The sequence below is a fragment of the Mustelus asterias genome, chromosome 26, assembly GCF_964213995.1.
Source record: "Mustelus asterias chromosome 26, sMusAst1.hap1.1, whole genome shotgun sequence".
Lineage (NCBI taxonomy): Eukaryota > Metazoa > Chordata > Chondrichthyes > Carcharhiniformes > Triakidae > Mustelus > Mustelus asterias.
Window position 1 is genome coordinate 15,893,923 of NC_135826.1, and position 27,870 is coordinate 15,921,792.

Sequence of the window (27,870 nt, forward strand, 5' to 3'; positions counted from 1 at the left end):
TTGGTTTGGGGCAGGTGAATCCATCCCATGCTTTTTATTCAGAAAGTACAGCAGACACACGAGCCGTGTCCCAGCCCATGGTGCTGGCTGTCTGACAACAGGAAAAATAATGAATTTAGATATTAAAATGGAAACAGAATCTATTTTTAACAAAACATACATTGGTGAGGGAGGTTAGATTCTTTAGTGTAATGGGGCATTGTGACATCACTAACCAATCACGCCTTATTCAGTAATAGCACCACAATAACTGGTATCTAATAGATCCCAGACTAGACATCTTATACACACCAGGTCTCCAAACTCATTCATTCCCACAGTAAATGTGTGTTTCCCCATTGAGTATTCCAGGTTGTGCTGTTCGATGTATCTCACATTGTCCTCCCATATCGATCTCCTGTGGGTCTCTTCTTCCTGAATAAAGACATTTAGTCAGTCAGATTCTGGCATCTTCCATTCCGGAAATTATTAAAAATCCACTTGCAAAAATGAAATAACGGGCCGGATTCTATGATCACACTGGAAGGTAGCACAGTAGTTAGCACTGCTGCCTCACAGCGCCAGGGACCTGGGTTCGATTCCTGGCTTGTGTCACTATCTGTGTGGAGTTTGCCCATTCTACCCATGTTTGCATGGGTTTCCTCCGGGTGCTCCGGTTTCCTCTCACAGTCCAAAGATGTGTGGGTTCGGTGGATTGGCCATGCTAAATTTCCCCTTAGTGTCAGGGGGACTAGTTAGGGTAAATGCATGGGGTTATGGGGATAGCACCTGGGTGGGATTGTGGTTAGTACAGGCTCGAAGGACTGAATGATCTCTTTCTGCACTGCCGGACTCTTTCTCTATTCCCTGATCTCGCCTGTAGCTGGGATTCTCCAGCCCCGCTGCAGTCAACAGAGGTTTGGCTGAGTGCCAAATTCTCTATTCTCGCTGGCAGTGGCAGCATGGTGGGGAATGGCCAGAGAATTGTGGCCATTTCACGGTTCGGTTTCTATCCTCTTATCCATATGGGAGAAGTTGCACTCATTCCCCTTCTCAGAGACAGAGAGGGCAGGATTTTCTGGCCTGAAGTCCTGACGACAGAGCCGGAAGTGGGCCTCATTTGCGCTGACGTGTCGAGAGCGGGCTCCGCAATCGCACGGTGGGGGAAGCTTTTCATTGGTGAGACTCACTGTCAGCTGACAATGCAACAAGTATGGGCTGGCTGTAAAAGAGCCTGCTGGACAAACAGGTCCTGTTTCATGGCCACAAATTTCCTGTAAGAGTTTTAACAACACCAGGTTAAAGTCCAACAGGTTTATTTGGTAGCAAATGCCATTAGCTTTCGGAGCGCTGCTCCTTCATCAGATGGAGTGGAAATGTGCTCTCAAACAGGGCACTGAGACACAAAATCAAGTTACAGAATACTGATTAAAATGCGAATCTCTACAGCCAACCAGGTCTTAAAGATGCAGACAATGTGAGTGGAGGGAGCATTAAGCACAGGTTAAAGAGATGTGTATTGTCTCCAGACAGGACAGCCTGTGAGATTCTGCAAGTCCAGGAGGCAAGCTGTGGGGGTTACTGCTGGTGCGACATAAACCCAACATCCCGGTTCAGGTCGTCCTCATGTGTACAGAACTTGGCTATCAGTTTCTGCTCAGCGACTCTGCGCTGTCGTGTGTCGTGAAGGCCGCCTTGGAGAACGCTTACCCGAAGATCAGAGGCTGAATGCCCGTGACCGCTGAAATGTTCCCCCACAGGAAGAGAACAGTCTTGCCTCGTGATTGTCAAGCGGTGTTCATTCATCCGTTGTCATAGAGTCTGCATGGTTTCCCCAATGTACCATGCCTCGGGACATCCTTTCCTGCAGCGTATCAGGTAGACAACGTTGGCCGAGTTGCAAGAGTAGACACCATGTACCTGGTAGATGGTGTTCTCACGTGAGATGATGGCATCCGTGTCGATGATCCAGCACGTCTTGTAGAGGTTGCTGTGGCAGGGTTGTGTGGTGTCGTGGTCACTGTTCTCCTGAAGGCTGGGTAGGTTGCTGCGGACAATGGTCTGTTTGAGGTTGTGTGGTTGTTTGAAGGCAAGAAGTGGGGATGTGGGGATGGCCTTGGCGAGATGTTCGTCTTCATCAAATTTCCTGCCCAACTCCATTACCTCAGTGATCCTGTTAATATTTCTGTTCAACGGTTCCTCGCCCTCAGCCTCTCTCAAACATGTCACCCCATCAATCTCTACCTGACTATTTACTGTCATTCCTCACCCCCCCCCAGCCCCTTCTCCCCACACCCCATCCCACCATATCCATTAAGTCTGAAATTAGACAGAGACCAGCCCCACCCTCAGTCCTCCATTGGGTGACAGGTTGGAACCCCTCATCCTTCATGCTGGCATGGTAGCACAGTGGTTAGCACCGCTGCTTCACAGCTCCTGGGACCTGGGTTCGATTCCCGGCTTGGGTCAGTCTCTGTAGAGTTTGTACATTCTCCTCGCGTCTGCGTGGGTTTCCTCCGGGTGCTCCAGTTCCCTCCCACAGTCCAAAGATGTGTGGGTTAGGTTGATTGGCCATGCTGAAATTGCCCCTTAGTGCCCTGAGACGTATAGGTTAGAGGGGTTAGCGGGTAAATGTGTAGGGATATGGGGGTCGGGCCTGGGTGGGATTGTGGTCGGTGCAAACTCGATGGGCCAGATGGCCTCTTTCTGCACTGTCGGGTTTCTATGTTTCTATGCCACTTGTCCAATTAAGTTCAGGGTGTGAAGGCCCATGGATGGCCCTCCCACCACTGGCAATCGAGGTCCTAATGTGGCCAACTGATGCCCAAACAAAGGTCTCATCTCACCATGGCTGGTATCCACCCCGGCAGGACATTCATCATGCGCCAGGCCTGAAAAGCAAACTCTGTTGGAGTTGCTTACAGACCTCCAGGATGTAGGCCCCCCAAATGAGGGAATCAGTGTTGTGAAGTGCGGGGATCCAGTGAGAGTCACTGCTTTGTCCTTGTTGCCAGGTCATCACCAACTCTGGCCATCCCAGCCCGCCATCGCTCACCAATGGACAAGGCCTCAGGTGGGCGTTTTACAGGAAGCAACACCACCCCCTGGTGGCACTGCCAAGCAATGCATAGCTGTCAGCCTTTGATTGACTGGCAACTCTTGGGTGATGTGATTTCAGCCCTCGGGGTTCTTGATCCTGTGGAAGTCCTGTCACTGCACATTGAAGTCTTGCTTGGCACTTAATTCAGCGGGTCTTCCCGAAAGCAGGTGATGTGGGACTTTCACCAACTCTCCAGCCAGTGGGCGAGAGCCCTGTCACCTCCATTTAATTCTGCCCCAGATCTCTGCTGTTTCACTGTAAGTTCAGTCAGTCCTCGACTGGAGTTAGAGATGGGGAGAAATCCCCGAGAACCTTCGGATCAATGTGTTTCCAATTTCACTTCCTATATCCATTCCCCTCAACAGGAAACTCACCTCTCCCACCTTAACTCCAAGTAAAAATTCTCAATAATTTACCGAGTGTGTGGAATCCCTTTCCCCTTGAGAGTGAGCTGAATGTTTGGAATAGGTTCCAGACTGGAACAAATCCCCCTTTTACCTCGGTGTACTGCTTCTCATGTTGTGATTTCCAGATCTTCCAGTCTCCATTCAGTCTTGAATCAAATGTGTGGCCTGAGGCTGCAACCAGAATAGACAGCAGCACACAGCCCAGAAACAGAGAGAGCTTCATGCTGGACAATCTAATGGAGCAAAGCCAATGGCATCAGACATGGTGTGGACAACCTTCACACACTGATGGGAAAATAGCTGTTTGGGAAAATTATTCTGCAAATGTACAAATATTATCCTCCTCAATCAATGGGGAGGCGATGGCCGAGTGGTATTATCGCTGGACCACCAGTCCAGAAACTCAGCTAATGTTCTGGGGACCCAGGTTCGAGTCCCACCATGGTAGATGGTGAAATTTGAATTCAATAAAAAAAATCTGGAATTAAGAATCTACTGATGACCATGAAACCATTGTCAATTGCCAGATAACCCATCTGTTTCACTATTGGGAAAGAAATCCACCATCCTTACCTGATCTGGTCTACACGTGACTCCAGATCCCTGGCAATGTGGTTGACTCTCAACTGCCCTCTGAAATGGCCCAACAAGCCACTCAGATTAAGAGCAACTAAGGATGGGCAATAAATGCTGGCCAGCCAGCCCCACAAATGAATAAACTGCTGTCACCTTTTTACATTTTTCCATTTTTTTATTGCTTCCTTTTGGTTCTTCATTTCTAATCAAAAAAGCCAGTTCAAATTAAGTCCAATCATAGTCCCCACATTTGGGACAAACTAGATCCAGGCTGTCAAGACAATTCGGTCTTGCATCCCATCTTGGGTTTGATTAAACAAGACCCAAGCTGACAGGGTGAGGAATTGCGCCCCCTCTCGGGCTTGATCTCACACTTCACTTCAGCCAAAAGGCCGAGATAGCTTTGAAAAATTGCATCAGGTAAAGCCTCAGTTTAAACTCATTGGCTCCCTGATCCTTTACTCTACCCGAGCCTGGTAAACCGTGATTGCAGGTGTCAGCAGCACCCCCAGTGCAATGGGCAAGCCTGATCATGCACTCTCCCATTCAACAGATAAAATACTTCATGGTCATGGTGAGTGGATTGGAATCTTCCTGTTATTTAATTAATGTTGTTCCATATTTAAGGCAAATTATTGGAAAGAGTAAAGAAAACATATGCAACTAATTTAAATTATACTGATTGGATGAGTGATTCTCATTCAGTGACTTCAGGAAGTGGAGTGGAGGACGTGCCCCTGTCTACATCAATCGGGACAAAGTAGAAATGGTTGAGAGCTTCATGTTTTTAGGTGTCCAGATCACCAACAACCTGTCCTGGTCCCTCCATGCTGACGCTGTAGTTAAGAAAACCCACCAACACCTCTACATTCTCAGAAGAATAAAGAAATTTGGCATGTCCATTCCGACTCTCACCAACTTTAACAGATGCACCATAGAAACCATTATTTCTGATTGTATCGTAGCTTGGTATGGTTCCTACTCTGTCCAAGACTACAAAGGGTCTTGAACAAAGCCCAGTCCATCACTCAAACCAGCCTCCCACCCATTGACACTTTCTACACTTCCCGCTGCCTTAGAAAGGCAGCCAGCATAATTAAGGACCTCACACACCCCAGACATACTCCCTTTCAACTTCTTCCATCAGGAAAAAGATACAAAGGTCTAAGGACACATACCAACCGAGTCAAGAACAACTTCGTCCCTGCTGCCATCAGACTTTTGAATGGACCTATCTCACATTAAGTTGATCTTTCTCTACACCCGAGCCATGACTGTAACACAACATTCTGCACTCTCTCCTTTCCTTCTCTATGAACGGTATGTTTTGTCTGTAGAGCGCGCAAAACACAATACTTTTGTTTTTACACTAATATTTGTGACAATAATAAATCAAATCAAATCCAAAAATTCCAGTCTCTGAGTCACTAACTGAATGGCTCAAGTAGTTCAGTGGGTTAGGATTCGTACTTTAAATACTTCAACTAACCATCCAGAAAATGTGTTCAAATTCCACTAAATGTCTGCAGATAAATGAAGTTGCTTTTAGTCAAATAATGGGCTCCAAATGTGATTGACAGGAGAATTAGCCGTTTATCTCCATTCTGGTCAATAACACTGGTGTCACTGTATGCAGCCATTAAAATGCCAAAAAGCTGTTGGATTGTTACAAAAAATCACACTGGTTCACTTGTTCCCCAAATGCCCTTTCATCCCAAAATGACCATCATTACCGAGTCTCGCCTATATGTGACACCAGTCCTGCACAGACCCAATGGTTTATTCTTAATTACCGTCTGAACTGTCCCAGTCATGGAACACCAGCCTCTGATCAATGATATTTTATGGGAAATATATGACAATTAGACTACAATGATATAAATATATATACACGCTCATCCGTTGACATGCACACATTATATAGAATGTAAATAATTACATACAAATATTTGGCACATTGTAGTGTTCTAATCAGTTTCTCCTGGATCTTCCCATCTTGCTTTTGCTAAACTCTAAATTCCCTACACAATACACAGCTCCCTCCCCACTCCCTCATTGTCTGAAGTCAATGGGTAGAAAGCACTGTTTACTACATTATTGTATAGATGGTTTTTATTGTTTTTCATGGGATGTGGACATTTTGGCAAAGCCAGCATTTGTTGCCCATCCTTAATTGCCCTTGAACTGTGCGGCTTGCAATCACTTTGGCAAATCAAATAAACGAAATCAAACTGACTGACAGGCAAAGTAAAAAGGAGCAGCCTCTTATAAAGGGGTGTGGGGGAGGGGTCACCCAAAATAGAGGAAGGTTTTGCTGGGATATTGCAGAGGGCAGTTAAGAGGCAGCCAGATTGTTGTGTCGGCCACAGCAGATAAGACAAATTTACTGCCCTACTGGGCATCAGTGAACCAGATAATTGTCAGAGTCATTATTAACGAGAGTAGCTTTCTATTCCTGATTTAGGCCTCACTCAGGCGAGGCTCACAAAATCCCACCTGAGGTAAACAGAGAATTCTGTTCTGCGAGCCACGCCATCAGTTTCAGGGCAGGTGTGGCAGTAAAATTCCAGCCTTAGTATTTGAACTTTCGTTCCACCAGGCTTTTGAACCCAGAACCTGGCCTGGGCCTGAGGATGACGAACGCAATGAGAGCACCACTACACCACCATCTCTGTATTACGCATTTTCTCTACCCAATCTCTTCCTCTACTGCTGTGTCATACTTGATGTCTTTGAGGGAGTTTGGAATTTGCCTCGAGTTTATTCAACAATTCTGACTTGGGAATCAGAGATCCCTCAGAAAATAGCCATTTAAAAGAAGTACAGCAACAAACATCTGGAGAAATAAATGTATAAACCACTAAAAGTAGCGATACTGGTTAACAACATCTTGAAAAAGCAAACAAAGCACTGGCTTGAGTTCTAGAAGGATAGGATTGAAAAGTATAAACTTCTAATAAATTTTGATTGGAGCACACTTGGAGAATTGTGAATGGTTCTGGCCTCCATATCAGAAAAAGGACAGAGTGTTACTGGAGAAGGTGCAAAAGAATGTTTTAGAATAATGCCAAAATTGAGAAGTTACTCCTATCAGGAAATAGCAAATAGGTTGGGGAATTTATACCCTGTTCCATCTGGATGTCCACACACACAGAATGTGAACTGAACCCTCCCATTCCACCCAATTAATCAATGAACACTGGAAGGAATGAGACAAACTCACCTTGTGATCGCCTGAGCAGCTCCACTGAACGGCGGATAAACTCCCACATTATATACACACACAGTCTTCCAGGAGCCATCCCTTCAGATCTATGGCCACATCATTGATTGGGAAATGGAAGACAAACGGATTAAATGAGATGGTGTCATATCTTTCAGAATCTTGCTTAAGTATCAAATTCCTCTTTTAAAACTGAGGATGGTAACAATACTTTGAAATTTAATATTTGCATGACCTCTTTTTAATTTCCTTTATTTTTGATTAATTTTCTATTTATCTCAACCACAAAATGTCTTTAAATCTGCACTTCAACTCCATTAAGGGTGGCCCAGACCTTTTAAGAACCTTGGATACCAAATAACATATCCATTGACCTTGCTGCGTTCCAAACACATTAAATAGTGTGATCAGCATGATAATATATAAGTAAGTGAACTGACCCTGTGTTCCAGCTCTGACAAGCTCACTACACCACAGGTATGCAGTGTCCAGCTTTACAGGAACATTGGCCTAAAATGTAATTGTGACATTGGATCCTCTCTCTTTGGCCGGAATTTTACCGGCATGCCTGCCCCGATTCTGGGGGCGGGCGACGCTCAGAGAACAGCATTCTCCATTGGCCTCAGGCGGGATTGTACGAACCTCGGGCGGATGTGCTGGTTAAATTCCACCCTTTCTTTGTGTTTTTTGATTAATTTTAAATTATCAGTAGAAACAGTATCAGCTCTGGGAAGGTTTTGTGGACAGTTTTCACCCAAGTACCAGCATCGAACAGGTTAATCATGGGCCAAGTGACGAGATATCTTCCTTTCTCAACCTCAGAGAAACACCACCACGAAGAAGATAGGAACAGGATGAGTCTATTCAGCCCCTCGAGATTCCCTATCCAAACTGACTGATTTCATTTGACATCATCTGCCTTAAACAGTGTTCATTTGCACTCAGTTGGCATCAGTTTTGTTAAAACAACTACTTAGCTATCATTTGTCATCAGTTGCATTCAGAAGCAGTACGTAACTATCATTATTGTAAATAACATAACTGACAGCAATCACTTCAGTTGTCTCAAACTACAGTGTTCAAACATTTACCATTGGCAATATCACTTAAGCATTTAGACATCAAAATCACAAAGTACCATATTTCTGAATTTCCATACCATCAAACATTCGAAAACTGAGCGAACTTTAGAAAAAGCAGTCTCTGTTTAAACATACGTTTAAATAAGCAACTTTTATGTTTTTCGTCATAACCCTGACCCGCACCCCAAGCTCCTCCAGATTGCAATAGACTCGCTCCATCTCCACCCATGGAGGAGTTTTCACCCCAAACCCCCAAGCCATTTCCTTCTGTGACCTCCAAACCTCCAACACACACCCCATTCCAGTCTGCAGCAGGTCTCACCTCCATCTCTTCCCCTTCCCTCTCCCTCTCTTTCCCCATTCACCCCCTCTCTCCTCCCTCTCCATCTCTTCCTCCTCTCCCTCTGCCTCTCTTTCCCCATTCACCCCCTCTCCCATTTCTTTCTCTCTCCCCTCCCCCATTCTCTCCGTCTCCCTCTTGCCCACCCCTCCCCCTCTTTCCCCCTCTCTCTTCCCATCCCCTTCTCTCTCACCTTCTCTCCCTTACCATTCCTCTCTCTCCATCCCACCACCCTTCTTCCTCTCATTCCTCCCTCCCCCACTCCCCACGGGAGCTCATTTTGCAGGACCAGCTGGAGCTGGCTGTGACAGTGAGCTCAGTCCTGCTGTGGTTTGCAGCGAGCACGGAAGCAGCAATGGTGCCGGCAAGGAGGTGACTATAGAGGGGAGGGGGGGAGGGGTTTGCAATGCAGTGGGGCCTGAGACTGGAGGGAGGGGGAAGAGTTTGGAGAGTGGAGGGAGAGAGAAAGGAGCGACTGTGGAGACTGGACGGTGGGGGTACGAGAGTTTGGAGTTGGAGGGAAGAAGATAGGGTTAGAGTTTGGAGACTGGAGGGAAATAGGGGTGGGAAGAGTTTAGACCCTGATACTGGATGGGGGATGTGAACTTAGACACTGAGACTGAGCGAGGGTGGAGGTTTTAGACCCTGAGGCTGGATAGCGGTAGATAGTTTAGACCCTGAGATAGAGTGAGGGGGTGGAGAGCCTCGAAGCCTAGATTCTCAGACTGAGGGTGGGTGGGTGAAAACTATAGACGTTGGAACTAAAATGAATTAAGAATTGATGGGATTTTGGAGGGTGCTCTCAAGCATGTACTGGATAATGGAAAGATGTTTTGGACTAAATGACAAAACTGAATCAATTCACATGTTATTTAAGTAATTATTTTTCTTGTATTTCTCAGTGAAGGTTGCTGAGCAAAGAACAAACAAAGAACAGTACAGCACAGGAAACAGGCCCTTCGGCCCTCCAAGCCTGTGCCGCTTATTGGTCCAACTAGACCAATCGTTTGTATCCCTCCATTCCCAGGCTGCTCATGTGACTATCCAGGTAAGTCTTAAACGATGTCAGCGTGTCTGCCTCCACCACCCTACTTGGCAGCGCATTCCAGGCCCCCACCACCCTCTGTGTAAAAAACATCCCTCTAATATCTGAGTTATTCTTCGCCCCTCTCACCTTGAGCCCATGACCCCTCGTGATCGTCACTTCTGATCTGAGAAAAAGCCTCCCAGCATTCACCCTATCCATCCCCTTCATAATCTTGTACACCTCTATTAGATCTCCCCTCATTCTCCGTCGTTCCGGGGAGAACAACCCCAGTTTACCCAATCGCCCCTCATAGGTAAGACCCTCCATACCAGGCAACATCCTGGTAAACCTTCTCCGCACTCTCTCTAACGCCTCCACGTCCTTCTGGTAGTGTGGCGACCAGAACTGGACGCAGTACTCCAAATGTGGCCTAACCAGCGTTCTATGCAGCTGCATCATCAGACTCCAGCTTTTATACTCTATACCCCGTCCTACAAAGGCAAGCATACCATATGCCTTCTTCACCACCTTCTCCACCTGTGTTGCCACCTTCAAGGATTTGTGGACTTGCACACCTCGGTCCCTCTGTGTTTCTATCCTCTTGATGGCTCTGCCATTTATTGTATAACTCCCCCCTACATTATTTCTTCCAAAATGCATCACTTCGCATTTATCCGGATTAAATTCCATCTGCCACCTCTCCGCCCACATTGGATAGCTTCATGCATATTGGGTAGCTTTATGCATATAGGATAGTTTTATGTATATTGGATAACTTTATGCATATTGGATAACTTGATGCATATTGGATAATTTTATGCATATTGGATAGCTTCATGCATATTGGATAGCTTCATGCATATTGGATAGCTTTATGCATATTGGATAACTTGATGCATATTGGATAATTTTATGCATATTGGATAGCTTCATGCATATTGGATAGCTTCATGCATATTGGATAGCTTTATGCATATTGGATAACTTTATGCATATTGGATAGCTTCATGCATATTGGATAGCTTCATGCACATTGGATAGCTTTATGCATATTGGATAACTTTATGCATATTGGATAGCTTCATGCATATTGGATAACTTTATGCATATTGGATAGCTTTATGCATATTGGATAGCTTCATGCAGATTGGATAACTTTATGCATATTGGATAACTTTATGCATATTGGATAACTTTATGCATATTGGATAACTTTATGCATATTGGATAACTTTATGCATATTGGATAGCTTTGAGCATTTTTGCCATTTGATCACACTTGATGTCAGATATAACAAAGCACCGCTGAACCGCGATCAAACTCATTCCAAATTAGAACATTTGCTCTCAAATAATCATTGATGGTTTTTCAGCTGATTGAAACCAAAAAATGGCATCAAACATTTGGAGCAAGTTCGATCATGGGCCCTATTTTACCATTTTGATTCTAAGTGCTGGGCAGACTTGAATCTGGGAGTGTTTCAGATCCGACTTTTAGATCTGTTCTCCGGCGTCCCCATGTGCACTCTGCCTGAAAAAAATACCAGTGAGTCTGAATCGCGCTGCACAAGCCTGTGGACGGGGCTTAATGCGTGCAAAACCCTGCAGCTCCGATCGGCGCCTCCAACTGCTCATGCTCAGAAAAAAAATGATAGAATACTGCTTCCCCTGCCACTTCGCTCCGGGCCGGATAATGCCTCCCCCTGGACCCACAGACATTGCCCCACCCCCACAACATTACTGACGCACTTATCCCCCCACCCACCCGCCACCCAGAAAGATGCCAGGCCCCTCTCCCCTTCCCCCCCACCGATCTCAGGCGGAGTGGCAGCGGACCCCCCTTCCCCCCAATGTTTTCAGGCAGAGTGGCAGCAGACCCCCCTTCCCCACTCCGATCTCAGTCAGAGAGATCCACCCTCCCCCTCCACCCTATTGATATCAGGCAGGGTGATCTCCCTCACCCCCACACTGGACACTCCTGCATAAAGCCCCCATCTCCTCCGGATTCCAATGGCTCTGTGACACCTTCTTCTCTGTCCCCTGTCCTCAATCATTGAAGCACTGATCCACCACCCCTCCCCTCCCCTCCCCATCAGCACACCTGTAAGTGCTCACTTGCCTTCCCCTCAATGCTAACAAGCAAACTGCATGAAACTTGCTGGAATGCTCTAACAAACTGCCTGCAGCTGATCTGCTCTAACGAGGGGCAGCTCCATTAAAAACTCAAGAATGGACAGGCAGGCATTCCTACACAAAATGTGCACACGACCAGCCCCCAATTTTCTGAGGGCGACTTGGGGGCGCTGCTGGATGCAGCAGAGGTGAGGCGGGACACCCTCTTCCCCCCAGGAGGATGCAGACCAAAGGGGGCTGACGGAAATGTAGCCTGGGAGGAAGTTGCTGCCTCGGTCAGTGCCAGGGCACTGGCCCCCCGAACCGGGAAGGGGTGCCAGAAAAAAGTCAATGACCTCATCCGTGCAGCAAGGCTGAGTGCTGAACCCCATCTTGCATCTTCTCCCAAATCTCCCCCAGATCCTCCTTCTGTCTCCACAGGAGAAAACCGAACATAACACTCGTGAGAGGGCGAAGACAGGGAATGGTGAGCCAGACCTCCGGGTCCTCACCCCCTTTGAGGAGCGGGTGCTGGAGCTGTCAGGGGAAGGGGAGATGCGGGCTGTCAGTGACAGCATGGTTGGGCTGCCGTCCAGACGTGAGCACCTGTCATTCCTTCAGTCACTTTGAGGCAACTTCTTGGGGGCACGAGTTTCGGGTGCGAGGAGCAAAGTTTAAAGGAGATGTACGAGGCATGTTTATTTGCACAGAGGGGGTCGTGGGTGCCTGGAACTCACTGCCAGGGGAATCTCTACAGCTATGTGAATGGGATGGGAATAGAGGCAGATGGTCCCCGGAAGGGTAGGGGGTAACAAATCAGATGGACAGCCTGGTCGCTACAGGCTTGGAGGGCCAAAGGGCCTGTTCCTGTGATATAGTGTTTTTGGTGCTTGTTCTATGTTCAATGGAGAAATGTGAATCACGTGCTTGGCATCCTGGATTCCTCTCCCTCCCTTGTGTCCTGTGTTGCAGGGACTGATCCGGCATTCTGGACTCCAGCCCATACTGCAGCTCCCGCCCATTCTGGTCCAGACAGCTTGGTTGAATCCTCGGAGGATATGGGTGAAGGGACCATCATCACCATCCTGCCTGCCAAAAAACTCACTAGCACAGAGACCCCAGGCCCACCACTCTGGTGTGACAATGTTGCAGGAGATAGAAGGAATTTTTGGGGGTGGAGGGGATGGAACCCACAGACACAAACCCCTAGCGAGTGAACCGCTTGGTGATCAGGGCCTCCCTTGCCGCCCTCCCATGCCTCATTTGAGCTGCCAGCCCTCCAGCGCCTGGGTGCTGTTCCTCGGCGTGCTCTTCCTCTTCTTCCTCCTCCCCCTGCTGGTCATCCTCCCCAGTGACACCTGAATGGTCATCCTCCATGTCCTCCTCCTCCTCCAATAGGTCACCTCTCTGTCGAGCCAGATTGTGCAAGGCACAGCACACGACCACCATGCGAGAACAGATCACTGGGCTGTATTGGAGGGCCCCGCCAGATCGGTCCAGGCACCGGAATCGCATTTTGAGGAACCCAATGCACCTCTCCACCATCGGGCGGGTGGCAACATGGGCCTCATTATAGCTGGTCTCTGCCTCAGTCACAGGCCTCCGCACAGGCGTCATCGGCCATGTCTGAAGCGGGTAACCCATATCACCCACGAGCCACTCCTGCAGCCTGGACTCCTCCTCAAATGCCTCCGGGATGTCCGAGCTCCTGACATTGAAACTGTCATGGACGCTGTCTGGATGTCTTGCACAGACATGCATAATGTTCATGTTATGGTCGCACACGACCTGAACATTCAGGGAGTGGAACCTCTTTCTGTTGATGAATCTCCGTGGATTCTGTAGGGGGACCTTGAGGGCGACGTGTGTGCAGTCGATGGCCCCCTGTAAGTTAGGCAATGGCTGCGGGTCCTGCAGCCTGGGCACCCTGATGGGCCTGGTCCAGATTAAATTTGATGTACTGCCCAGCCCGGGCATACAGGACTTCTGTGACCTGCTTGACACAGGTGTGCACAGCTGACTGGGAAATGCCACAGACATCTCCGCTAGGCGTCTGGAAGGAGCCAGGCTCATAAACGTTCAGAGAGGCCGTCAATTTGACAGCCACCGAGAGTGGGTGCCTCCCCCGCCTCGAGGTACCAGGTCCTGCAGCAGATTGCACAGGTGTTGCACTGCCTCCTTTCGGACGTCGGCGACACACAGTGTCCAACATCTGTTCAAATGACACTCGTGCACGGAACTGCCAGGGTCTCTGCTCCCTCCTTCTCCTGCGACCCCACTCTGGGTGAATGGCGGCCACCTCTTGGCTTTGGTGATCGTCTCCCTCTACTCCTGCAAGTGGAAGGGCCCGGGTCTCCTGTGCTCACAATTCTTCCTCTCGCTCCTCCTCCTCAGCTCCAGCAGCAACCAAAAGAAGAGCAAGGTCGATTGGTTACATCGCAAAAGCCATCTCATCACTCTGTAGTGAGGGGGAGGGGGTTGGGGGATGGAGAGGAACACATGTTGAGATTAAGGAACACTGCTTGACCCTAGCACATCAACAGGTACTGTCCATACCCCCCAATTCCCCCAGCCACATGGTCCCCACAATCATAGACCTCCCCATTACCTCAGCCACGTACTCCCCACAATCACACACCCCCCCAATTCCCCCAGCCACATGCTCTCCACAATCACAGGCCCCCCCAATTCCCCCAGTCACATACTCCCCACAATCACCGACCCGGCATTCCCTCAGCCACATGCTCCCCACAATCACAGGCCCTCCCAATTCCCCCAGCGACATACTCCCCACAATCACAGGCCCCCCCAATTCCCCCAACCACATGCTCCCCACAATCACCAACCCGGCATTCCCCCAGCCACATGCTCCCCACAATCACAGGCCCCCCCAATTCCCCCAGTCACATACTCCCCACAATCACCGACCCGGCATTCCCTCAGCCACATGCTCCCCACAATCACAGGCCCTCCCAATTCCCCCAGCGACATACTCCCCACAATCACAGGCCCCCCCAATTCCCCCAGTCACATACTCCCCACAATCACCGACCCGGCATTCCCTCAGCCACATGCTCCCCACAATCACAGGCCCCCCCAATTCCCCCAGTCACATACTCCCCACAATCACCGACCCGGCATTCCCTCAGCCACATGCTCCCCACAATCACAGGCCCCCCCAATTCCCCCAGCCACATGCTCCCCACAATCACCGACCCGGCATTCCCTCAGCCACATACTCCCCGTACTCCCCACAATCACAGGCCCCCCCCCAATTCCCCCAGCCACATACTCCCCACAGCTCCTTGCAAAGTTGAGAGGCTGCAGCAGTGCAATTTGCAAGGGCTTTGTGCATATCCTTCAGCTGGATGTGAGCTGAGTGCATTAGGACCCTGCAGCACCGCTGAGACCCGGGTCCGTGCTGCAAGTCGGACATCGGAGACCCTCCAAGCAACAGCGCCCCACCCCCACACACTCACAGAGCCGCCACCGACCCGAGAAAGAAAGTGGCCACAACAACAGGACACCCGTGAGAGAGCCATCGGACGCTATGCACTTACCTCCTCACTAACCCTCACTGATGGAGCGCCCGAATCGGGCTTTTATGGAGCATTGCTGTTTCGTGCCGATTTCAGATTGGCGAACGCAGTGGTAAAGTTGGGCGAGCAGCCCATTAATTCAATTCAAATGCATTCAAATTACCGTCGTGCCTGTTTCGGTCCATTTCGGTCCTGATCGTGTCCATTTTCGGGCCTTGGTGAAGGGGGAACTGGCGCAGAGGCGGGCACGGTCGCGCTACTCACCTCACACCCAACTTTACCAAGTATTCACGCCCGAAAATGGGCGCAACGCGATGGCAAAATTGGGCCCCATGTCTGATCTGCAGGTTAATGAGTCACTTGGTCTAAGTGACTCACATCCCAGCTTACGAAGGGAAGTGGGAGTAAAGACAGTGGCTTGCCATCATCTTCCAATCTGATCCAGATACGGGGCAAATGCCAAAGGATGAAGTGGCAAATATGACACTTTCATTAAAAAAGGGCATAAGAACATTTCTACTAAGTACAGGCAGGATAGTTTAACACCAGCAGTGGGTAAGGTTCTGGAATCCACAATCAAGGAAAAAAAGCAACGGGGATTTGGAGAAGTTTGAGCGAATTAAGGAGAATCAGCAAGAATTAGCCAAAGGCAGGTGTCACTTGATGAACCTTATTGAATTCTTGGATGAACAGAGAAGGCTGATGAAGGGATGCAATGAATATCATCTTTTGGGATATTCAGGATGTGTCTACCCAGGTACAAAATGATTAGCAAAATTGAGGCTCATGGAACATAAGGGTCAGTTTCAATAAAAAGCTTGGCTTAAGGACAGAAAACGGTGAGTGACTGGTTGTTTTTGACACAGGAGGGTGGTGGGACAGTGATGTTCTCCAAAGGTATCTGATGGGACCTGTGTTTATTTTTAGATATAACTAAACAACTTACATATCGGAATAAAGAGTAAAAATTCCGTATTTTCCAATGTTACCAAGTTTGCATTAAGGATGAGACAAATCAACAATGGAACATTATATAGGCTTGCAAAATAGACAGACAAGTGGGAGACGGATTCTAACCCAGAAGTGTGAGATGATGCATATCGGAGAAAGGTATAGGGAGAGGCAAAATAGACTCATTGCCTGACATTTGTGTGGCATGAATGTTACTTGCAGACAGTTTGCCCCCTGATACCCATTGAATCCTGTTTCGCCAGGGCTCCTTGATGCCACAGTTGGTCGAATGTGGCTTTGATGTCAAGGGCTGTCACTCTCACCTCACCTCTGGAATTCAGCTCTTTCGTCCATGTTTGAACCAAGGCTGTAATGAATCAGGAGCTGAGTGACCCTGGTGAAACCCAAATTGGGTGTCACTGAGCAGGTTATTGCTGAGCAGGTACTGCTTGATAGCACTGTCGATGACCCCTTCCATCACTTTACTGATGATCGAGAGTAGACTGATTGGGCAGTAATTGGCCGGGTTGGATATGTCCTCCATTTTGTTTACAGGACATACCTGGGCAATTTTCCACATTGTTGGGTAGATGCCAGTGTTGAAACTGTACTGGAAGAGCTTGGCGAGGGGAGCGGTAAGTTGTGGAGCACAAGTCTTCAGTCCCATTGCCGGAATGATATCAGGGCCCATTACCTTTGCAGTATCCAGTGCCTCCAACCGTTTCTTGATATCATAGAATCATGGAATCATAGAATCCCCACAGTGCAGAAGGAGGCCATATGATCCATCGAGTCTGCACCGACCACAATCCCACCCAGGCTCTATTCCCTCATATTTACCCTGCTAATCCCCCTGACACTAGGATTAATTTAGCATGGCCAATCCACCTAACCCGCACTTCCTTGGACTGTGGGAGGAAACCAGAGCACCCAGAGGAAACCCACGTAGACACGGGGAGAATGTGCAGAATCCATACAGATAGTGACCTGAGGCCGGAATTGAACCCAGGTCCCTGGCGCTGTGGGGCAGCAGTGCTAACCACTGTGCCACCCCCGTGCCACATGGAGTGAATTGAAATGGCTGGAGACTTGCATCTGAGATGCTGGGGACCACTGGAGGAGGCTGAGATGGATCACCCACTCAGCACTTCTGGCTGAAGATTGCTACGAATGCTTCAGCCTTAGCTTTTGCACTGATGTGCTGGGCTTCTCCATCATTGAGGATGGGGATATTTGTGGAGCTTCCTCCTCCAGTGAGTTGTCTAATTGTCCACCACCATTCATTCACTCTCATTAAGTGGGAAGCCAGGAGGAGGAAGACAGCAGGAGCCCCTCTCAACAGCCTCATACCAAGTGAAATGCCCTCTGCTTCCAGGCTTGCCTCAAAGGAGGGCATTAAAGTCAGAGAGTAAGGAGAGTGGAAACTACTCTAATTGACAGGATGAACCATGATATTCATGGATCTGTGTGCAGGCATCAACTCATTACCATTTTATTAGCAACTTAGATATTGGGATAGACACACACATAATCAAGTTTACTGATGACACAGAGATAGGTGGCAGTCTAGACGGAAGTCTCACAAAATAATGTTGAGAGATTTTGTGTTTGGGCAGAACTTTGGGAAATGGATTCAGGCAAATGTGAGAGTAATCATTTTGAATCTATAATGGGTGAGGCACTTAGAATACGCTGCTTATAAATGATGAAAAGCTAGACACAGTGACGATTCAAAGAGATTTGGGTTTTCATGTGTCAGGATTATTTAAATGTCTTGAACAGAGAGAAAAGTAATCAAAAGGCTGCTGGAATGGTGTCCTTTCTGTCGAGAACTAGAATCCATGGGTAGAAAGTTGCTTCAGCAATAAAAAAAAGCCTGATCGGTGCACATCTGGAGCACTGTGAGCAGCTGTGAGTATCACACATCAGGAAGGATATATTGGCCTTGGAGAGAATGCAGCTGAGATTTACCACAATGATATCTGAATTCTAAGGGTTAAATTACAAGGAGAGATGACACAGTGCAGAGTTGCATTCCTGAGAGTCAGAGAATTCAGGGATATTTTTTCTGAGTTTTGAAGATCAAAAAACGGATAAACACTATTTCCACCTGTTGGGGAGTTTAGGATGATGGGAAATAGTCTAAAATGTAGAGCCAGATATTTCAGGAGTGAAATCAGGAAACAATTCTACACACAAAGGCTGGTGGAAGTTTGTAACTCTCCCACAAATAGTAACTGAAGCTAAAAAAATAATTATATTCAAATTTGTGACTGATAGCTTTTCACTGACCAAACATCTGAATTAATGCGGGTCAAACATTGGTATTTGGAATTAGGCTCGGATCAGTGATGATCTGCTTAAATGGTGGAAAAGACTGGAGATGTTAAATCCCCTCCTCCTGTTCCTATATCACTGCACAAAGAATGAAACATTCATGAAATGCGCCGCTGGTTAGAGAGGAGGAAATCCACTGAAATCATTGAACAAACAATGACTGCAGGCTCCTTCTGGATTATTCATTAGGATTGGCCAAATGGCCTTCCACATCTGGAATTGTAATGTGAGCTTAATTTCAATTTTACAAATACCTCCTTCATTCTTATTTCGAGGCTATTATCGGTTCTGCTCACACCATTACATTTAGTAAGATGTTTCGGGTATTCTGTATTTAAAAAATCTCTCCCATCATTCTTTTGGTAATGATTATGAATTTACACCTTCCAGTTGCCGATCAGTGGAACTTGTTTTTCTCAATTTGCTTCATCTATCAAAGTGTCACGGCAACTTTCTACTCCCATCTACACGACGTACTCAGAACCTAATTTAGTCCCAACAGGAAACTTGGGTTTCTGACTCTCTATTCCTTCATCTCAGTCATTTATCAGTGGAATGAAAAGCTGAGGCCCCAATACAGATCCCTGGGAGAAACCACGAGCCACATTCTGCCAATTGGAGCACAGACTGATTATTCCCACTGCCTGCCTCCTACTCCCTCACTCATTCCTCACTCATATCAATAGATTGTCTCAAATTCTCTCAACCCTGTTTGTTCTGATGAAGGGTCCAAGTCTTTCCTCATAACTAAATCCTCACATTCCTTAACACAAGTGGGATTCATTTCCCCAGGCCCTCTCCCGCTCCTGCACCATAACATTAGTGATTCCACTGGGAGAAACTCCAGGGAATTTTACCCCAAATGGGGAAAAGGCAGAAATTGTAACAGTTACAGAATGATCAGAACAATAGAAATAGAGAACTGGCAATAGAAATGGAGAATGTTTGGAAATTGTGGTTAGCGGTTATAACGAACAAAATTAACGAATGTTCAGAATATTGGGAAGTTGCGTGAATTATAAAACTTCATTTCCCCACTTCCTGCAGCAGCCGTTTTATTGCAGAATAGGAAATCCTTAAGGCTCTGACATGATGATATTTGATTGTGACCCTGGAGGGGGTAAAAAAAATAATTAAACTAACTTCTAATTTGCTGAAAAACTGACTTGTCTTTTAAACAGCGGTTACAATCTTTTCAGCAGCGGTAACTAATATTTCCAAATTGGGAAGCTCTCTGTAACCAGTAAGTTCAGTGTCAAGAGCTGTGTGAAAAGCACAATGATATCTGATCCTGGAAACTCTGTTTCAATTGGCTGTGTGTTACTGTGCTGGATACATTCTGAAACAACTACTTTCAAACAAGATGGACAAACATCACAGCCTATTCTGACTTCCTCTCCCTCTCTGCATCAATGAGACGGGCAAGAGACTACATTAATATCTTGTCTCTAGTCATGGTTACTGCGTAATTAGTCTTGTGGTGTCTGTTCGTTATCAGTCACAGATGTACAGATGTCCGCTCTTTCCATTCATTCCCCCTGTGCCTGGGAAAATCCTCAGCTCTCTTTTCAGTTAGTGTTGGTGTAACAGGGATGGTTAACTTTCAGAATCAATGGGCCCTATTTTATCATTTTGATTCTCAGTGCTGGGCGGACGTTTCGACTCATTTTCAGGAGCCCCCATACGCACCCTGCCTGCAAAAATATCAGCGATTCCGAATCGCGCTGCAGAAAGCTGTGGGCGGGGCTGAATGCACCCGAAACCCTGCAGCTCCATTCAGCACCTCCAACTGCGCATGCGCAGAGGAAAAAGTGATAGAATGCTGCTCCCTTGCCACACCCCGCCTGGCCCGGATAACGCCTCCCCCTGGCCCCCACTGACATTGCCCCACCCCCACAACATTACTGATCCCCTTATCCCCCCATCCCCCCGCCACCCAGACCGTTCACGAGCCCCTTCCCCCCCCCCACCGATCTCAGGCAGAGTGGTGCCCCCTCCCCCTTCCTCCTCAGCGATCTCAGACAGAGTGGCAGCAGACCCTCCTCCTCCCCCACTGATTTCAAGCAAGGGAAGTCCAGATTAAACTGCATTTATTTCAATGCAACAGGCCTGACGGGCAAGGCAGATGAACTCAGTGCATGGATGGATACGTGGGACTGGGATATTATAGCAATTACTGAAGCATGATGAAGAGAGGGACAGGACTGGCAGCTCAATGTTCCAGGGTACAATGCTACAGGAAAGATAGAACAGGAGGTAAGAGAGGAGGGGGAGTTGCATTTTCAATTAGGGGAAACAGCACGGCAGTACTGAGAGGGGATATATCCAAAGATTCGGCCACTGAATCCATATGGGTAGAACTGAGAAATAGGAAGGAGGAAATCACTTTGATAGGGTTGTACTATAGGCCCCCAAATAGTCAGCAGGAAATTGAGGAGCAAATATGTAAGAAGGTTACAGATAGCTCCAAGAAAAACAGGGTGATAATAGTAGGGGATTTTAACTTTCCCAACATTGACTGGGGCAGCCATTGTATTAAAGGGTTGGATAGAGAGAAATTTGTTGGATGGATTCAGGAGGAATTTCTCATTCAGTATGCGAATGGCCCGACTGGAGAGGGGTCAAAACTTGACCTCCTCTTGGGAAATAAGGAAGGGCTGGTGACAGAAGTGTTAGTGAGGGATCACTTTGGGACCAGTGACCATAATTCTATTAGTTTTAAGATAGCTATGGAGAATGATAGGCCTGGCGCAAAAGTTAAAATTCTAAATTGGGGCAAGGTAAATTTTGATGGTATCAGGCAGGAACTTTCAAACGTTAATTGGGGGAGTCTGTGGAAAGGCAAAGGGACATCTGGTAAGTGGGAGGCTTTCAAAAGTGTGTTAACCAGGGATCATGGTGAGCACATTCCTCTTCGAATGAAGGGCAATGCTGATAGAAATAGGGAACCCTGGATAACTTGGGATATTGAGGCCCTGGTCAAGAAGAAGAAGTAGGCACATGACATGCACAGGCAGCTGGGATTAAGTGAATCCCTTGAAGACTATAGAGGGTGTAGGAGTAGAGTTAAGAGAGAAATCAGGAGGGCAAAAAGGGGACACGAGATTATTTTGGCAGATAAGGCAAAGGAGAATCCAAAGAGTTTCTACAAATACATAAAAGCCAAAAGAGTAACTAGGGAGAGAGTAGGGCCTCTTAAGGATCAACAAGGTCATCTATGTGTGGATCCAAAAGAGATGAGTGAGATCCTAAATGAATATTTCTCATCAGTATTTAATGTTGAGAAAAGCATGGATGTTAGGGAACTTGGGGAAATAAATAGTGATGTCTTGAGGAGTGTACATATTACAGAGAAGGAGGTGCTGGAAGTCTTAAAGCGCATCAAGGTAGATAAATCCCCAGGACCTGATGAAGTATATCCCAGGACATTGTGGGAGGCTAGGGAGGAAATTGCGGGTCCCCTAGCAGAGATATTTCAATCATCGATAGTCACAGGTGAGCTGCCTGAAGATTGGAGGGTGGCAAATGTTGTGCCTTTGTTTAAAAAGGGCTGCAGGGAAAAATTTGGCAACTACAGGCCGGTGAGCTTCACATCTGTGGTGGGTAAGTTGTTGAAAGGTAATTTGAGAGATAGGATCTACAGGCATTTAGAGAAGCAAGGACTGATTAGGGACAATCAGCATGGCTTTATGAGTGGAAAATCATGTCTCACAAATTTGATTGAGTTTTTTGAAGGAGTAACCAAGAAGGTAAATGAGGGCAGTGCAGTTGATGTTGTCTACATGGACTTTAGCAAGGTCTTTGACAAGGTACCGCATGGTAGGTTGTTGCATAAGGTTAAATCTCAGGGATCCAGGGTGAGGTAGCTAAATGGATACAAAATTGGCTTGATGACAGAAGCCAGAGGATGGTTGTGGAGGGTTGTTTTTCAAACTGGAGGCCTGTGACCAGCAGTGTGCCTCAGGGATCGGTGCCGAGTCCACTGTTATTTGTCATTTATATTAATGATTTGGATGAGAATATGAGGAGGCATGGTTCGTAAGTTTGCAGATGACACCAGGATTGGTGGCAAAGTGGATAGTGAAGAAGGTTATCTCGGATTGCAACGGGATCTTGATCAGTTGGGCCAGTGGGCTGCCGAATGGCAGATGGAGGTTAATTTAGATAAATGCCAGGTGATGCATTTTGGTAGATTGAACCAGGGCAGGACTTATTCAGTTAATGGTATGGCGTTGGGGTTGGTTACAGAACAAAGAGATCGAGGGGTACAGGTTCATAGCTCCTTGAAAGTGGAGTCACAGATGGACAGAGTGGTGAACAAGGCATTCGGCATGCTTGTTTTCATCGGTCAGAACATTGAATACAGGAGTTGGGACATCTTGTTGAAGTAGTACTAGTAGACATTGGGAGGGCCACACTTGGAATACTGTGTACAGTTCTGGTCACCCTATTATAGAAAGGATATTATTAAACTAGAAAGAGTGCAGATGAGATTTACTAGGATGCTACCGGGACTTGATGGTTTGAGTTATAAGGAGAGGCTGAACAGACTGAGACTTTTTTCTCTGGAGCGTAGAAGGCTGAGGGATGGGTGATCTTATCGAGGTCTATAAAGTAATGAGGGGCATAGATCAGCTCGAGAGCCAATATCTTTTCCCAAAGGTAGGGGAGTCTAAAACTAGAGGGCATAGGTTTAAGGTGAGAGGGGAGAGATACAAAAGGGTCCAAAGGGGCAATTTTGTTCACACAGAGGGTGGTGAGTGGAACAAACTGCCACAGTAGTAGTAGAGGCAGGTACAATTTTGTCTTTTAAAAAGTATTTAGACAGTTACATGGGTAAGATGGATATAGAGGGATATGGGCCAAATGCGGGCAATTGGAACTAGCTTCGGGGTTAAAAAAAGGGGCGGTATGACAAGTTAGGCCGAAGGGCCTGTTTCCATGCTGTAAACCTGTATGACTCTATAATTGGAGACAAAAAGCATCATCTCCCCTGCACCAAATTCCCACTCTCACCAAATTCCCAACTTTTGCACTCGGTTTATGATGCATTCCATTTACCATCACTATGGAGGAGAATTTCCTGATATTGGTCCACAATTTATTCTTGTTTGAACCCATGTACCCTCGCCTCATTCTCATTGTTTAATTTAGAGAAATATTCCAGGTTTATCTGAACATCTCTTCAAATTATTCCCAATACTATAAGATTACCTCACAGCCACATCATTCCCAGGATGGAAAGAGTAAATTCCTGCAGCTTCTTCTAACTCAGGTGTTTGACTTTGGGAATCGGTTTTGTTGCTTTTCCTGCTCAGCCTCCTGGACTTGAATTTCTTTCGTGTGTCTCGTAAACCAAATCAGACACAGTGAGGTGAATTTTCGCTCCTGTTTGTTTAGGGGGTCGGGATCGGTGGCGGGGGTAGAGTTCTGTCCAGAATCACTGCACAGTGGTGTTGTTGTGAGCAATGATATCAGCCATTGAGATAGAAGACCCCTGCACTCCACAACCCCAGCCACAGACTGGTCAGTCTCTGCAAGTGGGGGCCTACATGAAAACCGCAGCAGTGTACTCCTTCTGGAGGTGGAGCAGATCAACCCTACCACCCCAGCAATGTGGCTTTCACTGCTACAAGCGTGGCGCAGTGCGATGGCAGGTCGGCTATGTATGTTGCACTCACCTCAAAGTCTCAAGCGAAATGACGTCTGACTTGTGCACACCACTCGTTTTCAGATGGGTTTGAGGCCAACGTAATTTTCTGCTGTCGTGATGCAAGATGGGAAGGTGTAAGGAGATTCCAGAAAGCAGCTGTTTGAGCATTCATGAGATGGAAATGGCGCTCACACCACTGGGCAGCGGGATAATTGAGCCCCCATTAACCTGCCATCGGGAATTCCAAAAATGTTTACGCCTGCAGCTTTCCGACTTTCTGCCTCCCGCTAGATTCTCTGCTCCTGCCCACCAGGAAACCGGCCTTGGGTGGGATGGGAGAATTCCACCAAATTCTTTCTTCGTTACAAGTGAACTGTGATCAAAATACAATTCTTCGTTACATAGAATCATCGAATACGATCATAGAATCCCTACAGTGCAGAAGGAGGTCATTCGGCCCATTGAGTCTGCACCAACCACAACCCTACCCAGCCTCTTTCCCCATAGTCCCACTAAGGGGCAATTTAGGATGGCCAATCAACCTAACCCGCACATCTTTGGAGTGTGGGAGGAAACCGGAGCACCCAGAGGAAACCCGCACAGACACGAGGATAATGTGTAAACTCCACACAGACAGTGATTCAAGCTGGGTGTTGAACCGGGTCCCTGCCGCTGTGAGGCAGCGGGCCACCGGGCTGCTGCCATGAACAATGTTCCCTCTAATTTTTTATGGAGTAGTGGGGACATTTATTTAATAGTGAAGTACTTTTAAATCCTTTTACCATGGCTGTGCGCACAGGTAATTTAAAGATGCCAAATTAAGTCCCGCCTATGTGGGGGCTTTAGGGTTTGTGCCACGCAGCTCACAGGAAGCGGTGACTATGACTCACTCGCATACATTTGTTTGCTGAGTATGAAACTGGCTCAAACTAGGGCATCATTGTCATCTTATAACATGAATGAAAAGTTGAATTGTGGATGGTTGGGCTCAGTATTATGTCTGTTATCAGTTGAGAGTCAGTAACATGACTGTGGACTGTGAGTGAACACTATTCAGATCAGGGGTTTGTGAAGAATTCCGCTGAGGTTAAAAGCAAGGGTGCCCCAAAACCCAGAAAGGTAACGTGGAACACTAGTTCTCAGTGGTGTATAATTTCAATTTGGCAAAATGTGAGAAAAGATATGCAAACCTGGGAAGAACAGCAATGTCTTGTTGTGACCAATTAATGAAGAATTTTTATTTCCTTCAAAGAAAACACATGACAAGAAAGACCATAGCTGGAATTTTCCAGCTATTCATGCTGGCGGTATCTTCTGCTCTGAAAGATGAGGTAAATCCACCTTGTGGTGAACCATTGTTGGTTCCCACCAGGTAGTGCTGAGCCATGGTCTGGCCAGTACTATGAGTCTGTATATATGTTACTGTTGGGGTTAGGGTTGGGCTGTTCTACCTGTTAATATCGTCCTTATGGTACACCCCAGTCGGCTCCGCCTCCTGGGAGAGGTATAAAGGTCACTGCTCTGCCTGGTGACCCTTTAGTCTGGGATCGTATACTGTATATGGTAGCTCTGTTACTGTTGGCAATAAAAGCCTTTATTTCCCGAGTACATCACGCCTCTCGTGTGTTATATCGTGCATCAATTTTATTGCCAACAAGTAAATTCTTTTTTTTTTCGAAAAAAAAACGACAAAGAAAACATGGAGCAAATGCTTAAACCCGAAGGGCTTACGTTGGACCCACGTGCGGCGGGAGCATCAAACATTTTCGACCACTGGTTGAAGTGTTTCCAAGATTACCTCGACGCCTCCACAGCGGTCACCGACGACGCCGACAGACTCCGGGTCCTCCACGCGAGGGTAAGCGACGCTGTATACCTAGCGATCCGTGGGGCCACCGACTACAAAGGGGTCCTCGAGCTTCTCAAGAAGCGATACAACAAACCGCCAAATGAGATGCATGCTCGATACCTTCTAGCCACTCGACGGCGGCAGCCCGGCGAAACGACGGAACAGTACGCGTGCGAACTTCAACAGCTCGCCAGAGCCTGCAACTGCAAGGCAGTGTCGGCAGACCAGTACATGAACGACCTAGCTCGAGATGCGTTCGTGGCGGGAATCGGCTCGTCGTACATCCGCCTTCGGCTGTTGGAGCAAGGTAACCTCGATCTCACTAAATCCATAGAGTTAGCTGACACTCTAGAAACGGCCTCCAAAAGTCTGGCGATGTACCCCGACGACCACGTGGATACAGCGTAGCAGGGGCAGTCACAGACCCCACTTCATTCAGCGGGACCGAAAAACTGCGCGATTGCGTTCCCAGCCTCGGACCTGACGACGGCAGCAGCTCCAGGTGGCCCGCGGTGTTACTTCTGTGGGCGGGGTGAAACGCCCTCGGCAGCGATGTCCAGCTAAAGCGGTGTTGTGCTCCGCCTGCGGCAAGAAGGGGCACTATTCCAAGGTATGCCGGTCCAAACTTCCATCCAAGAACAGCAGTGCGGCGTGTGGCTCCTCGGAGCCGGCCTCCTTGTCTTCTGCATCTTCAAGGTCTTCTGCCACGTGCGATTCCAGGACGTCGCCATTCCGAACGACGGAGTCGCAAGACACGTGCGACCTGCAGGGGCCGCAGGTTTTGGCGCCATCGTCCACGTGCGACCTATGGGGGCAGCCATTTTGGTCGGCACCGACCGTGAATGACCAGCAGGGGTCGTCATCAACCATCTCAGCTGCCTGCAGTTGCGCCCACAAACCAACGGTGGCGCGATCATCCTGGACCAGACCAAGCCTCACAGACTCGACAAGTCCATGATGGACATACAGGTAAACAAACGCCCGATTTATTGTTTGTTTGACAGCGGGAGCACGGAGAGCTTCATTCACCCAGACACCGTGAAGCGGTGTCGTCTCCAGATTCGGACTGTCAAGCAGACAATTTCGATGGCGTCAAGGTCCCGGTCTGTCACCGTGCTCGGGAGTTGTGTGGTCAATCTGACGGTGCAGGACACAGTCTACGAGAACTTCAAGATCCTTGTGTTACCGCACCTTTGCGCGCCAATACTCCTAGGACTAGATTTTATGGTCCACTTGAAGAGTGTAACCCTGCAGTACGGTGGGCCACTCCCTCCACTTTCAGTGGGAGACCCGCAGCCTCTAAATTGCCCAACACGCTCCACATGTAGTCTCTCAACGCTTAGGATTACCACACCCTCCCTATTCCAGAATCTCGTGCCAGGCTGCAAGCCCATCGCAACAAAGAGCAGGCGTTACAGCGCTGAGGATCGGATCTTCATTCGATCTGAAGTTCAGCGGCTCCTCAAGGAAGGGATCATCCAACCTAGCGCTAGTCCTTGGAGAGCGCAAGTCGTGGTGGTTAAGAATGGGAACAAACCCCGGATGGTCATAGACTATAGTCAGACCATTAACAGATACACGCAGCTGGATGCGTATCCCCTCCCGCGCATATCTGACATGGTCAATCAGATTGCGCAGTACCGGGTGTTCTCCACCATCGACTTAAAATCTGCTTACCACCAGCTCCCCATTCGC

The 27,870-nt window shown here is 47.7% G+C and overlaps 1 protein-coding gene across 1 annotated transcript in view; it reads right to left on the reverse strand.

The window, feature by feature from the left end:
• Nucleotides 1-27,870, reverse strand: part of LOC144479387 (uncharacterized) — a 38,306-nt gene that overhangs the window by 4,357 nt on the left and 6,079 nt on the right. The window contains exons 2-3 of the mRNA XM_078198008.1: nt 3,578-3,719; nt 292-414 (exon numbers count right to left, since the gene is read on the reverse strand). Coding sequence (XP_078054134.1) covers nt 292-414; nt 3,578-3,709 — 255 coding nt within the window. The 5' untranslated portion in view covers nt 3,710-3,719. The remainder of the gene's footprint in view (nt 1-291; nt 415-3,577; nt 3,720-27,870) is intronic.